At 43.5% G+C, this 17,062-nt stretch overlaps 1 protein-coding gene across 12 annotated transcripts; it reads left to right on the top strand.

Annotated features, from left to right (window-relative positions):
• Positions 1-6,386: 6,386 nt before the first annotated feature.
• Positions 6,387-15,539, top strand: LETMD1 (LETM1 domain containing 1). Of its 12 annotated transcripts, none has more exons than XM_058742788.1 (9): positions 6,387-6,503; positions 7,432-7,583; positions 9,406-9,521; positions 10,180-10,262; positions 11,800-11,986; positions 12,110-12,211; positions 12,316-12,468; positions 12,896-12,992; positions 14,538-15,539. In XM_058742788.1, the coding sequence occupies exons 2-9, from the start codon at positions 7,577-7,579 to the stop codon at positions 14,606-14,608; spliced, it is 816 nt and encodes a 271-aa protein (XP_058598771.1). In that variant the 5' UTR covers positions 6,387-6,503; positions 7,432-7,576; the 3' UTR covers positions 14,609-15,539. The 12 variants fall into 12 exon arrangements, with proteins under 12 accessions (XP_058598771.1, XP_058598772.1, XP_058598778.1 ...); XM_058742789.1 differs by having other exon boundaries at positions 6,392-6,503; positions 9,402-9,521; XM_058742785.1 differs by lacking the exon at positions 6,387-6,503 and adding an exon at positions 6,727-6,884 and having other exon boundaries at positions 7,411-7,583.
• Positions 15,540-17,062: the final 1,523 nt, after the last annotated feature.

Raw genomic sequence — 17,062 nt, 5'->3', positions numbered from 1 at the left:
ATGGAGCCCAACACAGGATTTGAACTCATGACCCTGAGATCAAGACCTGAGCTGAGATCAAGAGTCAGATGCTTAGGGGTGCCTGGGTGGCTCAGCTGGTTAAGCGTCCTACTTCGGCTCAAGTCATGATCTCACGGTTTGTGGGTTTGAGCCCCGCGTTGGGCTCTGTATGACAGCACAGAGACTGGAGTCTGCTACAGATTCTGTGTCTCCCTCTCTTTCTGCCCCTCCCCTGCTTGTGCTCTGCCTCTCTCTGTCTCTCTCGAAACTAAATAAACATTTAAAGAATCAGATGCTTAACCAGCTCAGCCACCCAGGTGACCCTGTATATGAATTTTTAAAACATTAAAAAAACTCATATAGTAGGGGCGCCTGGGTGGCGCAGTCGGTTAAGCGTCCGACTTCAGCCAGGTCACGATCTCGCAGTCCGTGAGTTCGAGCCCCGCGTCAGGCTCTGGGCTGATGGCTCGGAGCCTGGAGCCTGTTTCCGATTCTGTGTCTCCCTCTCTCTCTGCCCCTCCCCCGTTCATGCTCTGTCTCTCTCTGTCCCAAAAATAAATAAAAAACGTTGAAAAAAAAAAAAAAACTCATATAGTATATATTCATATGCATATATATTCAAATATATATATATGTAATCCATATTGAATATACATATGCTCATATATAATTCATGTAATTTATATTCAATATATAATTATATATATTATAATATACATATTCAAAGTGTTAAAAGTGGACTGATACAAAGGGGATGCCCAGGAAGGGAGGGAAATGGGACTTGGGAAAAAGTAGGTATGATATTATTTATTCATTTTAGGTGGTGGATATGTAAGTGTACGTTATAGTATTCCTTGTTCTCTTCCTTTTAAAATATTAATTTTTTTTTCTTTTAGTAATCCCCACCCAAGATGGGGCTCGAACCCATGACCCAGAGATCAAGAGGCACATGCTCTTTGACAGACAGCCAGGCTTCCCAACCTTTTTAACACATAAGAAAAAAATGCAATTAAGAAGTTTTCATCTTGTTCAGATTCTGAAAGAATATCATAAAATTGTATTAAGCACTGGTTATTAAAACTCTTTCATTCTGGGATATTTTTTTTAGTGCCTTGGGATGAATAACCTGCCAAAGGCAGCCTGTCAAACTTAATGAATTAGTATCTAAGATTGGCAAATCACTGCAGTGAGTATTTCCACTAGCAAAAGAGATTTCTCTTTTCCTGAAATTTCAATCTTTCCTATCTTTGGACATGCTGTTCCTTCTTTTCACAAAGCCCTTCCTTCCGGTGCTTGTCTGCCAGGCAATCTCCAATTTATCTTCTATGACCTAGTTCCAGCGTGACTTCTCTTCATCTGGATGCTCTGTCCCCCACCACCAGATTTTATCAATGATTACTCCTTCCTTTAACTCTCACTGTGCCCTGAACATATTTCTCTGTTACAGCACCTATCACATGATAGCACAGTAACTTTCAAATGCCAATCTTCACTGCTAAACTTTTGAACTTCTTGAGGGAAAGGCCTACCTCTTATTTGCCCTTATTTTCCTAGAACCTAGCAGAATGGCTACAGAGTGGCCCCTCAAATGTTTATAAGATGAACGCCAAATTCTGATGACAAACCACATGATATATGGGTTTGGGGAGCTCAAATCTGATTCCCATTTATTGCACCACAAATCTGGACCGCTTTAAGGTGGTCCTTATTTTAGGGCATTCTATTGGTTCCTCACTATCTCTTGTCCAGGTCCTTATAATAACTCTTTTGTATCCTTAACCTTCAGTCTCTTCCCACTCTGATCCATCCTGGATGCCACCCCAGACTAATTTTTATAAAACATCATCTTTTCTTGTCATTCCTTTGAGCAAAATGCAGCAGGACTCTCTAATCCTTTCATATCAAATCCAAATCTCTAGTCTTCAGTCATGAGGCCTTCAGAAACCCAGCCTCACTTGAGTATTCCAAACATATCTCCCAATCATTTTATTATGTGAACTATCCTAGGGCTGGAATTACCTGTCTCATCTCTGATTTATTCCGAGCAACAAGAAAATGGCTGGCCTGGGGGAGAGGCTTAATAATTGCGAGATCATTGAATAAATGAACTAATCCTAATATATAATCATTTGTTTCAGCCCAGCTAGTTTCTTCTTGTTTTGTATACACACCAAATTCATATCAGCCCATCTTTGTGTCAGCTAGTACCTAATAAACAACACTTAATAAAATGTATTGCAAAATAAGGCAGTGCCTTATTTTCCCAAAGAGAAGAACTAAAAAAATAGTTTTTGGTCAACCTCATATACATGAAATAGTCAACTGTCTACTTTAAGTAGTACTAATTTAGTGAACATACACTATCTAATATTATTTAGCAACACATTTAAAATCACATACGAAATAGAGATAATGCTTTTTCCCTCGAACTTTATAATACAATTTCATTCAAATTATCAGTGCTTTCATCATCATTCAAGCCAATTTTATCATCAGCTGGCCCAATTTACAGATCACACCATCCTCACATATATCCAAATTATTTGAGGACAGTTGGTTTTTTTAAATTCATGCTATGCTTATATATTCCTGATATCCACAATATACCCTTTCTGCTTGTTAATTTTTTTTCAACACTCATTTATTTTTGAGAGACAGAGTGAGAGCTGGGGAGGGGCAGAGAGAGAAAGAGAGAGACGAATCCGAAGCAGGCTCCAGGCTCTGAGCTGTCAGCACAGAGCCCGACGCGGGGCTCGAACCCACAACTGCGAGATCATGACCTGAGCTGAAGTCGGACGCTCAACCGACTGAGCCACCCAGGTGCCCCGCTGCTGCTTTTTAAAAGGCTTACTCCGGGGCGCCTGGGTGGCTCAGTCGGTTGAGCGTCCGACTTCAGCTCAGGTCATGATCTCGCAGTTGTGGGTTCGAGCCCCGCGTCGGGCTCTGTGCTGACAGCTCAGAGCCTGCAGCCTGTTTCAGATTCTATGTCTCCCTCTTCCTCTGACCCTCCCCTGTTCATGCTCTCTCTCTCTCTCTCTGTCTCAAAAATAAATAAATGTTAAAAAAAAATTAAAAAAATAAAAGGCTTACTCCAACAAGATCTAACACTTGAAACTGTGAGGTCCTGAAGCCAGAATAATTCCTTAAATCCGTGTTAACGTTTTTCGCCTCCCTTTTAAGTAATTCCATATGGTGATCTCTGTAAACTTGGAGAACCAGCATCGACTAAGGTCATCTCAGGCTGCATCTTCCCCAAACAGTATTTTCATTCAAAACGAAATATATAAAACAGGCACCGCGGGCTATAAGAGACTTTGTAAGAACACAAGATATAAGGCAACTTCTTTCCTGCAAAATTATTTTCAGAATAAAATAAAAAAATAAATAATAAATAAAACACTACCTTATATTCAGGTATATAAAATACTTATTCATGTAACAAATATTTAATGAGCACATCTTGTGTCCCAGGCACTGTGCGAGGGACTATAAATACAGTGAGCTTAGAATTCCATGGAATTCATGAAATGCATAATGCCACAGCTGATTAATTATGATCATTTTAAGTACTATTAAGGACAAGTATACCTAGCTACAAGATAGATGAGCAACAGAGGAACCTAAATCTGTGGGATTAAAAAATAGTTTTCTCCAAGTGCTGTTTATGTACAGTGCAGCAGTAATTCACGTGCCCAGTCCGGGTTCAAATCCTGACTCAAATCTTGAGCAGGTTACTTAACCTCCCTTTCCTCATTTATAAAGTGGAGCTGGGGCGCCTGCGTGGCTGAGTCGGTTGAGCATCCGACTTCAGCTCAGGTCAAGATCTCACAATTCCGTGGGTTCCAGCCCGGCGTCAGGCTCTGTGCCGACAGCTCAGAGTCTGGAGCCCGCTTCCGATTCTGTGTCCCTCTTGTGCTCTGCCCCTCCCCCGCTCACTCTGTCACTCTCTCTCTCTCTCTCAAGAATAAATAAACATGAAAAAGAAAATAATAAATAAATAATAAAGTGGGGTTAACAACAGTATCTACCTCATGAAGTTATACTGAGGATTAAATGACATAATACACAGAAAGCATCAAGAACATTGCTGGCACATGGTAGTTGCTTAATAAACGCTAGCTATTATTACCATTTCAGCTGGAACTTGAAAGACAAACTGGGAGGGAGGGACGACACTCCAAGCAAAGAGCAACATGCAAAAGCCCAGAGCATAAGGTTGCTTGGCCTAAAGTAGAACTGAAAGGCTAACGTTTCTTAGCATAGAAAGCGAAGGGGTTGACAAGACACGAGGCGGTATGAAAGGAGGCTGGGAAGACAGGATGAAGTCAATAATGCAAAGCCTTGTAGGCCAGGTTAAGGAGTCTGAACTTTATCCTAAGAGTCAGAGGAAACTTGAAAGGTTTTATAAAGGGGAGTGACAAGCTTAGATTTGCAATTTTCAAAGCTTTCTCTGGCTATGGAATAGAAAACTGGTTGGAAGGAGGCCAAAACAGATGAAAGGGAAACCAGTAAGGAAGCGGATCCAGTCTTCTAGATCAAAGGCGGGTGGTGGCACAGGAGAGAGGAAACTGGATGACTGAAGAAATAGTTAGAAGGCTGAACCAGCAAGACTTATGTGTGTATGTTGTGGTGAGGGGGCATGGAGGGAGAGGCACTAAATAATAAACATGTATTTGAGGAAGGAAGGAAGGAAGGAAGGAAGGAAGGAAGGAAGGAAGGAAGGAAGGAAGGAAGGAAGGAAGGAAAGAAAGAATTCCTGTGTTCCTGCCATATTGTTTTACTGCTCCCTCGACTCCATCTTTCCAGGTACAATACCTGCCTATTTCCTCCACAAAAGTGTCTCTGATTGATCTTGCCCCCTTCTTTCCATGAGTGTTCTAGAATTTTAGAGCTGAATATTTTTCTTTTTTTTAAGTAGGCTCCACACCCAGCGTGGAGCCCAACATGGGGCTTGAACTCACAACCCTGAGATCAAGACCTATAGAGCTAAATATTCTTGAGATACATAACAGTTGAGAGAACTTAGACACTGCCTGAAGACTGAAATCATGTTTTAGTCAACTTTCTATCCTGCCCACCTCATCTACCCAACAATTGTAGAGACCATCACTTACAGAACATTTTCTGACTTCATGAGCAGTAGTCATAAACAGTCTATGTTAATATGAAACTCTCTGACCCATTAAGGGTCATATGGAGTTTTCACAACCATTTTTTTCTTGGCTTTTCACAGAACTCTTATCAAATGAGTACTCTTACAGAATAAATAGAGCTAAAGTAACTTGTCCAAGGTCACATACACTAAAGGAAATGGCAGTGCTAAGATTTGAACCTAGATCCTGTTTACCAATAGGATGCTTTTTACTACTCTCCATGTAGGGTAAATATTCATATGTACTCAAGACAGCAAACTAACTCTGGGCAGCAGCTAAGCACCACCTCTAAGAATCCTTCCCAGTTTCAGTAATTAGTTTAACTCAAAAATATTTATTGAACACCTACTACATCCCAGGCATGGCGCCTATTGTTAGGGGTAGGGTACAGCAGTGAACAAGGCAGGAAGGTGCTTGCCCTCAGTCTAGTTCAGGGAGCCGGCCAAACAAGGAAACAAATGTATAAACAATGTAAGTGGTAAGTTGATGGAGGGAGGGAGGTGGGGGATGGGCTAGAAGGGTAAGGGGTACTAAAGAGGGCACTTGTGATGAGCACTGGATTTTGTATATAAGGGATAAATCACTAACTTCTCTTGAAACCAATATTGCACGTGCATGTTAACTACAATTTAAGTTAATGTGTATATATATATACATTATACATATGTATATAATGTATACATGTATGTATACATGTATAACACATATGTATATATGTATAACACATGTACGTTTACATGTATAATACATTATATATAACACATGTACGCATATATGTATAATACATATATAATGTATTACATTTTATATATATATATATATATATATATATATATATATATATACACACACACACACACACACACATATACACACGCTAGGTGACGGAGGAAAATGTGTATCCTTTTTGTTGGCATTACTTTGGATAAAGTGGACAGAGAAAGCGTCTCGGAAAAGTGACACTTCAGACCCGACCTTGGTCTTCAGGAGGCTTTTAAGGAAAGACACCTTCCCACAAACCTAGTTTGGAAAAAGCTGGCTAAAGTAAAAAGGTACTTGGTGCGCACAGGGGCCGCTCCCTCATCGCCACGACTGACACTGGACAGTTCCCGGCCACCGCCACTAGAGGGCGCCTCGGGCCCCAACCCCCAGGAGGCGCCTTGGCCCCAGTCACTGCCACCGTGACACCTGGTACCGGCCCCCCCCCCCCAACCCCCCTCCACCGCCTCAAGGCCCCGAAGTCCGGAGTAAGGACAGAGGGCAAGGGAGGCGCTAGGAAGCCCTAGTGAATCGCGAGGGGTCAGCAGGTCCTCAGAGGACGTCCTCAAGATCGCAAAACCAACCACTGCCGTAAGTCCTCATTCCCTTCGGGACAACCCGCTTCCGGCGCTTTTAAACAAGGAAATACTGGCTGCATCCAATCCTGCTCCTTCTTTCGCCACCTAGTTAGCATCGGTTCCTCGCCAGGGGAGCCTCAGACAGGCCGTCTATGGATACCAATCAGCGCTCAGGAAAGACGCATGCGTTCTGGAACGAACGTGACGTACAGTGAACTTTGACCTAAAGACGACCTCTTTCCTTCTCTCCCGCCCTCGCTGTGAAGATGGCGCTCTCCAGGGTGTGCTGGGCTCGGGCTGGTCTGTGGGGTTCGGCGGTCACCCCCGGACCTTATGTCACCCGGAAGCTGCAACTTGCTCGCCCTCGCGCTGGCCTGGCCTGGGGGGCCCCTCGGTGAGGGACGTGGGAGAAAGGAAAGCGTTTCTGATGTTCAGGCCCTTCCAGTCTCTCAACCTTGTTTGCATGCCTTTTCTTAATTCTTAGCATTACACGTCCTAGCCCCGGGTTTTGATTCTGCTCAGAATTCGCACCCCGATCCCTACTGGTCATATGGCTTCCTGACCCGCTTCAACTTTCAGGGCTCCATATTGTCCGAATTCCCCACGTATTCCGAGCTTTCAGCCTCCCTTTTTCTACTCCAGCTTTACGGCTGCTGGTCTGGATCCCATCTCTCTGGCCTTAGCCTGCTGTTCAAATGGTCCCTCAGGCCTTGCGCTCCCTGCAGACTCATACCCACACCCAACATTCCTTCCCGTCTGATCTTTCATCTGCCCGATCTGTTTTTCTTTTCTGATCGCTTATCTCTTCCTGAGCCCAAGATCTTCCTTGGATTTCAGAAGTTTCAGGCCTTAGCATACATTCCCTGAGACCTGGTGTTTTACATTAGTGTGGACGGACTCCAGGACTGATGCCCAGATAGTCTCTTTGATCTTCCTTGTAGGTCTTCAAACCTCCACCTTTCTCCAAAGGCAGATGTGAAGAGCTTGATTTCTTATGTGGTGACCAAGACCAAAGTGATTAATGGGAAATACCATCGTTTCTTGGGTCGTCATTTCCCCCGCTTCTATGTCCTGTACACAATCTTCATGAAAGGTAAAACCAAAACAGAAATCCCTTGAATCAGTTCATGAGCAATGTCAAAGAGTTAGAATGAGTAAGAGTGTTTGCATGTTCTGCTATGTGATATGAGCTGGGGGGGGGGGGGGTGGTTTCTGTGTCATAAATGCTTGAGCGTGAAACGAATTCTTTTAAGTTAGCACTTCTGGAGAATGTTTCTAGAAAAGTATTATGACAACAACTTCTGAGAGCATCTGGAGGGGGATGCCTATAGGTATTTTTGCACTTTTCTTAACCATACGCAGCTATTACGGAAATTCTTTGACATGCACCAGGCCAGACGTCTATGGCTGCACAGACCTGCCCTGTGATTTATCAGTGGACTTGGCCCATAAGCAGATGTGGTTCAATGGTTATCACAAATCTATAGGTAGCGTATTGTGGAAATTGCACTACATATACTTGTTTTCTGGATGTTTTCATTAAAATCAAAGCTGAGCTAGTTACTAAGAGATGGTATAATGACACGTCCACTCTGGTGCCAGACTGCCTGTGTTCAAATCCTAGCTTGTCACTGGCTATGTGATTGGACTAGTTACTTAACCTCTCTGTTCCTTGTTTTTTTCATCTGTAAAATACAGCAAATAATAATAGAACCTACCTATTGACCCACATGGTTGTGAAGATTAAATACATCAATATTTGTAAAGTACTCATGGCCTGATCATAGTATGTGCTCAATAAATGTATCTCTATTATTATACTCTGTACTTTTATCATAACACCAATTACAACAAAGTACCATGTTGTCAGCTGTGAATATTATCATGATTATTACTAGCTTCATGGAAAATCTAAAGTAGAAATAGAATGGCTACTTTCTCTGCTCCCGGTTTATAGCTATGATTAAATGAGAAAAAGGTCCGAAAAAATATTTTGGTTGGTTTGTTTTTAAGCTTTTGATTGTGTAAAGTTTTAAATGTACACAAAAGTAGAGAGAATAATGTAATGAATTTCCATACACTCAGTCTCACTTCAACAGCTACCAACTCATGGCTGCCGGTCTTACTTCATTTATACACTTGCCTTCTCCTGTATAATTTTGAAGCCAACCTACACATTATATCATTTCATTCATAAATATGAAAGCATTTTTAAGAACTAAAGCCCTAGATAAAATGTAAGAATAATCATCGAATGAAGAAAAAAATTGAACCATAGAAATCTGTTGAATTATACTATTTCTAAAAGTGTCCTAGAAAGAAGATAAGTTAATATCTGGTTGGGGAAAAGATAAGGTTAATTGAGCAAGACTTCCTGAAGTTAGGGAGCTTTTGAATTTTTTTTATTTCTAAATGTTTATCTCTTTTAAGAGAGAGAGGGTGCACACGCGTACAGCAGGTGAAGGGCAGAGAGAGACAGGGAGAGACAACCCCCAAGCAGGCTCCACCCTGTCAGTGCAGAGCCTGATGCGAGGCTCAAGCCCATAAGCTGTGAGATCACGGCCTGAGCTGAGATCAAGAGTCGGACGCTCAACTGACAAAGCCACCCAGCACCCCTTGGATTTTCATTTTAAGGAGGGAGCGGGCAATGAACCAGAAGAGGGAGACCATTCTATAGTAGATCACAGAAGGCCGGCTTGGCTGGGAGATAGGTGTTGTGTCGCAGGGGAAAAGAATGAGAAAAGAGATACAAGTTGGCCTCACAAGAGTTTTAAGTGTCCTAGTTTAGAGCTCTGATTTAGAGTAATTTTGGGGAGCGACAAGTACGTGCATTGGGGTTAGACATGGAGTAGGGACCTGTGGTAAGATTCACACTGGGATAACATTACACTCTGTCCTCTACTTTAATGAGGCAGGATTGCAGATGTTTTGGGCTGATGCCAAAAAGGCTAGAAGAATAAAGACATATATGTGGAAGCACAATGTAAAGTTTCATCAACTTTCATACCGGGAGATGGAGCATTTGAGACAGGTATGGGCCAGGGGCAGATACCCAGAAGTTCATGGTGAGGTAATTAAAGTTAACTAAGATCTCAAGTGTTTTTTGTTTTGTTTTTTTTTTTCCTTTCCTATCTTGTTCACCACTGATCAACCTTTCCCCTCTGCTGTGAGATCAAAGTATCGAACTAAGTAAGAACATCGGGTTATTGGTCAGAATTGGGTTTATTCGGAGTTGTAGCCCTCTATAACAGAGCTCCATAGAGATTCTGGCATCCTTGCTGAATGAAAGTTGTGGACACTAAAATCGAGTTCATTTCTGATACATAAAAATCTGCAAGGATCCCAAAGGCAGCAGGAAAGTAGTATTTGGTAGTGACTTGATGGTGTTCACTTTGGTGGTGACTTTGAAACTGAGAGCGAGAACCTGGGACCCGTTTGGCACATCAGGAAGAATTTGTTGAGAGATTTGGTATAATGTCAGGCCCTGTACTAGACATTATTTGGGATACAAAAATGAACAAATCAGGGCTTCTGTCCTCAAGGAATTTACCAACTAGAGGTAGATAGAAATAAGCTTGATCCTTCTCTGGGCTGTAATAGAAATTTACTGCACAGTGTTGGGGAGGGATTGTCCATTGTATTAAGAACTTACTTGGGTTAAAACTGCGTCTGTGTTTATTTCTGCTTAGTTCCGCCGAGACGTCACCAAGTGTCTTTTCCTAGGTATTATTTCCATTCCACCCTTTGCCAACTACCTGGTCTTCTTGCTAATGTGAGTACAGACTTCTATCTTCCCAGCGTATTGAAGATATATAGATTTTTTTTTTAATTCAAAATTATTTTAAGAAGAACTTTCCATTTCAGAAATAGGCAGAGATTATCACATTTCCTGCTCCAGTCTTCTAATTAGCCACACTTGGTAACACTTGGATTACTGGGTTAGCTGTAGGTCTAGGTAGCGTAGACTTTTCCTGCCTCTCAGCTGCCTCTGTGTGTTGTGAAATAAGATTATGACCTTTTCCATCATCCCTAGAGGCAGCAACCCACTCCCTGAGAGGCTTAGCAATTTGGGACAGTTTTTTTAGGAGAGAAACGCATTTCATATCCTGATCACATAAATCTTTACTCTGTATCCAAACACGACACTTTTGATGATTGATTGATTGATTGATTTTTTAAGTTTATTTATCTTGAAAGAGAGGAGAGAGAGAATCTCAAGCTGGCTCTGCACTGTCAGCACAGAGCCCAATGCAGGGCTAGAACTCACAAACCGTGAGCCGTGTGACCTGAGCCGAAGTCAAGAGTTGGATGCTTAATTGACTGAGCTACCCAGACGCCCCCCCCTCCTCCCAAAGATGACACTTTTAAACTTTGATCTTGTGTGTTTTAGTTATCTGTTGCTACATAACAAACAACCTCAAAGCTTAATAGCTTTTCATGGTTTCGTGGGTCAGGAAATTGGGCAGGGTTCAGGTGTGTGACTGATTTTTCTCTTCCGTGTGATGTTGACAGAAGTCTCTCAGTGATATTTAGCTGATGAATGGACTGGTCTGGATGATCTAAGATCACTCTTATGTCTGGTGCCTTAGCAGGGATGGCCGGAAGGCTGGGACTGTCAGAGTGCCTATATGTGGCCTCTTTAATATGGTGGCCTCAGAGTAATAGGACTTCTTACATGGCAGGCAGCTCAGGGCTCCAAGGGTGAGTGTTTCAGCAAATAAGAATCCGGGTGGCCTTTTATAACCTAGCCTTGGAAGTCACAAAGACTCACTTCTGCTCTGCTTTATTGGTTGAATCAGTCACCCAGATTTAAAAGTAAGGGGGACATAGACCTTCCTTCTCAATGAGAGGGTTGCCAGAGCATTTGTGGCCGTGCTTTAAAACCACCACACATGCGGAAAATGAATTAAAAAACAAATTTGACTTTCACATTTTGTATACACATACGGACTGTGCAACAGCTTGAGGTTGTCACCATCACATATAATGACCAGCTCTGTCTGCATCTGTCTCCCGGTCTGTCCAGCATATGTTCTTCAGATGCTTTGGTTCAAAAGGAGTCATTTTATCCAATTACTGCATGCGAGGCTATTCCACCACTGCTTGCTTTCACAAACCTCAGTAATGTTGCTTGAAATTGTGCTTCCATGTCTCTTAAACCTTGGTCTGAGACTCATTTACAGAACAGTGAGGTAGGGAGTAATGTCTCCATTTCTTCTTCCTAGTATTCATATCTGCCAAATGCTTTCTTAGATCGCTTTGAGGATGCCGGTTTCAGCAAGTGACATTGTGATTCCTTTTCCTTTCAGGTACCTGTTTCCTAGGCAGCTACTGATCCAACATTTCTGGACCCCAAAGCAACAAATTGATTTCTTAGATATCTATCATGCTCTCCGGAAGCAGTCCCACCCAGAAATCCTTGGCTATTTAGAAAGGGTTATCCCTCTCGTTTCTGATGCAGGACTCCGGTGGCATATGACAGAGCTGTGCACCAAGGTATTCCTCTAGCTAACCCTTCCTGCAAACTAGGACTCTTGTTAGATCCAGTTTGCACTAAAACTAGGAAAGAGAGCCAGTCAGGAGCTTCCTAACCTCTACCAATCTCTTGGCTCTCCCAAGATACAGCATGGTACCCACCCAGCAATACATGATATCCTGGCTCTGAGAGAGTGTTTCTCTAACCATCCTCTGGGCATGAACCAACTCCATGCTTTGCAAATGGTGAGCACTTCGAGGCTTTCTCTGTTCCGCAGCCTCGCCTTGCCTCAGGTTCTGTGTATGGTAATGCCGTGCTGACTTTCTCCTCCTGTGTCGTTGCGTTACAGAAAGCCTTGAGTCGAGCCATGCTTCTCACACCTTATCTGCCTTCTTTCTTGTTGAGACACCGTTTAAAGACTCATACCACTGTAATTCACCAACTGGACAAAGCTTTGGCAAAGCTGGGGATTGGCCACCTGACCCCTCAGGAAGTGAAATCGGTAAGAATTTGATGGCAATATCAACCCTCAATCCTTGGTGGGCTTTTGAGCTCACAGGACTGGGAGCTTACAGAGACCCCCACCATGTTTTGGTTGTTAGAACAAAGCCCAAACTCTTTATTCTTTCACTTCATTTCTGTGTCTTTTTTTCCTCAGTGAACTCATGGGAGGGAATTGCCCAGAGTAGTTTTGGCTTATGGCCTTTCAAAAACCAGGGACACTGTTCTTTAGACCTACTATTTTTGGTTATATAGTCCTCTTTGCTTGTCTTCTTGTCCATTGTAGTTCAGATTGCCACAGAGAAAGGTTTCTTGTGGGGATGAGATTGGAACTTACTTAGAGGTTTTGAATTATTAGTGGGTTTACAGTTCATGGCCATACTTGCTATGTGATTATTGAGGACTGTTTCTCTTCTGGGTGATAATAGGCTTGTTATCTTCGTGGCCTGAATTCTACCCATATCGCTGAAGAGAGGTGTCGAACTTGGCTGGGAGAATGGCTACAGATTTCCTGCAGCCTGAAAGGTAAGACCCATCCCTGCGGTTATGCCACTCAAATTCAAATAATTTTTATATTTTATTCTGAGATTACTTTGGAGTTGATGAGTGAGTACTGTGAGACCCTTATCCTGTGTATAAACTCATTTGCCTACAGGGGCTAAGCAGGTAGTGAAGTAGACTGTGCAAGACAAGAGGCAGTAGCGGGGACTGGGGGAACCAAGACTACGTGCATGCCAGTCTGAACCAGTTTCTCAGCCTCAGCACTACAGATGCTTCGTCCTGGGGGGCTACCATGTGCGTTAGAGGGTATCTAGCAGTAGCCCTGCCCTCTACCCACTAGATGTCAGTAGCGCCCTCCACCCCAGTTCTGATCATCAAAAAACGTCTCCCAACATTGCTGGATGTCCTGTGGGGGAAGGGGGAATAGAATTATCCCGGGTGAGAAGCGCCAGTCTAAAGGCATTCAAACTCAAAACAGAAACACTTGGAGCACCTGGCTGGCTCAGTCGGTAGAGCATACAACTCTTGATCTCAGGGTTGTGAGTTCGAGCTCCACGTTGGGTGTAGAGATGACTTAAAAATAGGGGCGCCTGGGTGGCGCAGTCGGTTAAGCGTCCGACTTCAGCCAGGTCACGATCTCGCGGTCCGTGAGTTCGAGCCCCGCGTCAGGCTCTGGGCCGATGGCTCGGAGCCTGGAGCCTGTTTCCGATTCTGTGTCTCCCTCTCTCTCTGCCCCTCCCCCGTTCATGCTCTGTCTCTCTCTGTCCCAAAAATAAATAAAAAATGTTGAAAAAAAAAAATTTAAAAAAAAAAAAAAAAATAAAAAAAAAAAAATAAATCTTGGGGCGCCTGGGTGGCTCAGTCGGTTAGGCGTCCGACTTCGGCTCAGGTCACGATCTCACGGTCTGTGAGTTCGAGCCCCGCATCGGGCTGTGCTGACAGCTCAGAGCCTGGAGCCTGCTTCGGATTCTGTGTCTCCCTCTCTCTCTGCCTCTCCCCTGCTCACACTCTGTCTCTGTCTCTCTCAAAAATAAAACTTTTTTTTTTTTTTTTTAAGTTTAAAATAAAAACAAATCTTTAAAAAAAAAACCCCACAAAATCAAAAACAATTGGCTAAATAAAAAGTATCTGAGGGTGGGTACTAGGCCTGTGAGTCACTTATTGGAACCTTTGGCTGGGCTTTGATGTTTTCTAAGCCTGTGAATAGCAGGGTAGGCCTACTAATCTCCTTGGAGCCAAGAAATGTTTCCAGAGCACCAGCTTCTAGCAGAAGAATCCCAAGGGTGACAATAGTTAGTGTTCACTACCATTAGCATCTCTGAGTTTTTTCCCACCACCACATGAGAGGCAAGAAGTGAGGATGAGGAGAAAGGAATACCTGGTGGAAGGAAACGAAAGCATACGTGGCAGGGACTGGGGTGAAGCAGGGGACCTTCAAGAACAGTAGCCTCTCGATGTCACACCTCCCTGCACTTGGCTTCCCGACTCCAGGATCAAGCCCTGCCCCTCCCCCACCCCCCCCAGGTGACTGTTCCCTGGCCAAACCATTAACATTGATGGTGTTTTCAGAAGCTGAGCTGTCCCTCTTGCTACACAACGTGGTCCTGCTTTCCATCAACTACACCGGCTCAAGGCGCTGAATGAACGTGGAGCGGGTGGCATCATCCTGCAGTCACACAGTACGGCAGCGTGGTACCAAACAGCACGGGCCGGCAAAGCATCTGTGTGCCCTGGCGGGGGTGTGCGGGAGGCAGAGGAGCAGGTGCCCGCGGGCTTCCCAGCGTGGTACCCTCGAGGGAGGGAGCTGGAACTGAAACAGACCCTCTTACCAGAAGTGTCATCCCAACTTCCTCACCATCAGCCAGAGCTGGCAGCAGCCTCCGTACTGGGCTTTAATTGTGATGTTTTGAGTTCAGATCCTAGGAAGTGAGCTTTTGCCCCAGGTGGGGCAAGTCCTAGCAGCCTCGGACTTAACCACTGCCACATTCTTTACAGCTGGGTTTTTGTTAGTTTCTGGCTGGGGATGGGGGCAGCCCTGTTGAAACTGGAGCATTTACATCTGTGCGTGTCCTTTGATGCTCCCCTCAATCCTTTTTGTGACCAAAAATAGGCTTTTTATTTTTATTTTTATTTTTGGTCCCCTCACTGGGTTAACCACTCCAAGTCCATGAAACATTTTTTTTTTTTTAAAGCAAATAGTTATTCATATATGGGAACATTGTGATGGCAATGATGCAAGGAAATACAAGTGCCACTTGACCCTTTCCATGTTTATAGCCTTCACCCCACCCTTGTCTTAATTTCCGGGCTGTGGTGCAGCCTCCACAGATCTTAAACTCTGCTACCTCCGCTGAGTTGCGGCAGTCCGGCTGTAACTGCCAGTGGCCGCCTTTGGGCCCTGGATTAAGCCTCCAAGGCACTAACGACCACTCTGCTTGGGAGCCCGGGAGCGGTCTGCGTCGAGAGTACGTTGGGTTTAGCTTTTGTCCCTGTACACTAGTGACATGTAATAACTTATTGTTAAATGCATGAAGCACTGTTTTAAAGCCAAGTAAAGACTGCCTGAAACCAGTTGCTGGAAGTGACTTCTGCATACTCGGATGATTTTGCTAAAGCTCCTTTGACAAGACGGACGTAACGTAACTAATGGAGACGTAGTCGGTTGGGATAGAAGCTTCTGATGGGATGGAAGTTCTGAGGGAACGGATTTGACACTGATCCTCTGCTCGATTTTAACGCGATAACCAGGAACAGAGAATTTTATATATATTATAGATGCATACATAATCTGTAAAAATTATATATATATGATTGTAAAGAAAATGGGATTAGCAGATGAGCCCCCAGGATACGGACTATAGACAGGGAAAAGCTTCAACAGGGGAGCATCAGGCGTGCTCCAGCTTGGGTGCATTAGGGCATACGATGCACGTCAAGTTCTTGACGCTCCAAAGAGAATGTTCTGTTTTTCCATCGTAAAACATTTCTGTTGTTAACATTAATATCTAACTGACCTAATTGGTTTTATATACAACGCTGGAGAAGCACCCTTTGTCTAACAAGTAACTAACTTGTGGCCTGCCAGGATAAAGAATAACACACCATTCTTTTGAATATTTCTTTAATATTACATTTAAATATTCTCTTTAAATACAGCATTATCACAATGTAAAGGACCTAAAAGGCAAAAAAAAAAAAAAAAAAAAAATTGTTTTCAGAGAACCAGACAAGCTTTGGATTCACATTGAAAATACTACCTGTGTACAGTATATGAGAAAGGAAACTGGAAAATCTTAAGAGTTGCAGTAATAAGATTTCTTTTATCTAGGCCTAGACTGAGTGGGACTGAAGCCGTACGGTCCTGTGATCAGAGGCCTAGGCTTAGCTTTTCTAGCAACCATGAGCGAGAACTGTGTCCAGCTCAGGTAGCACCAGAAACGAGATGGACTAGGTTGTAGAAAAGGCCCTTTGCTTAACAAGACAGTTAATGCTCAGTGTTAATATTTCAGCATTTAAAAACTTGGGATCGGCGGGAGTCAGAAGTGTTGTTCCTGGAGGGACGGATTTGGATTAAGAAACTAGTTTTTCAGAAAAACCAAATCTCTTGGGGGCTGGCAATGAGTTTAATAATGAGATTCCAATTCTTGGCTTGACCCCAAAGGCTAAAGGGTCTCTTACCAAGCAGGTGGAATCCACTTCCAAAGGTGAGGCTGGAGCCTTCCTAAGGAGGGAATGTTTAGAGCCCACGCTCCCCTCCCGATATAAGCTTTCAGGAAGAAAGTCAGTTTGCAGTTTAAGCTTCAGCCTTGTATTCAAGGGGATGGCCGATCGTGGGGGAGTGTGGCTTGGCTTGGGATAGTGTCTACATCTCGGGTGCTTAAGACTCTCTTGTTTTGTGAGGCTAGAGGATGGGGAGGGACAAGGTCTTGTACTGAAGAACTCCCCTCCAAATGTAAAACCAAGCAAAACCAGGAATGAACTGGAGAGGCAGACTGGGTTAAAAGACGTACCTGTTTAAGTACAAGGCCTCACAGGCTCAGTTTAGAGATTTTCTAGGTGAAATGTTGCTGTGACATACATAAAGAGTGCGTTCA

Source organism: Neofelis nebulosa, chromosome 8, assembly GCF_028018385.1.
Source record: "Neofelis nebulosa isolate mNeoNeb1 chromosome 8, mNeoNeb1.pri, whole genome shotgun sequence".
NCBI lineage: Eukaryota > Metazoa > Chordata > Mammalia > Carnivora > Felidae > Neofelis > Neofelis nebulosa.
The sequence above is the reverse complement of the archived record's forward strand: the minus strand, read 5'-3'. Positions and strand labels throughout refer to the sequence as shown.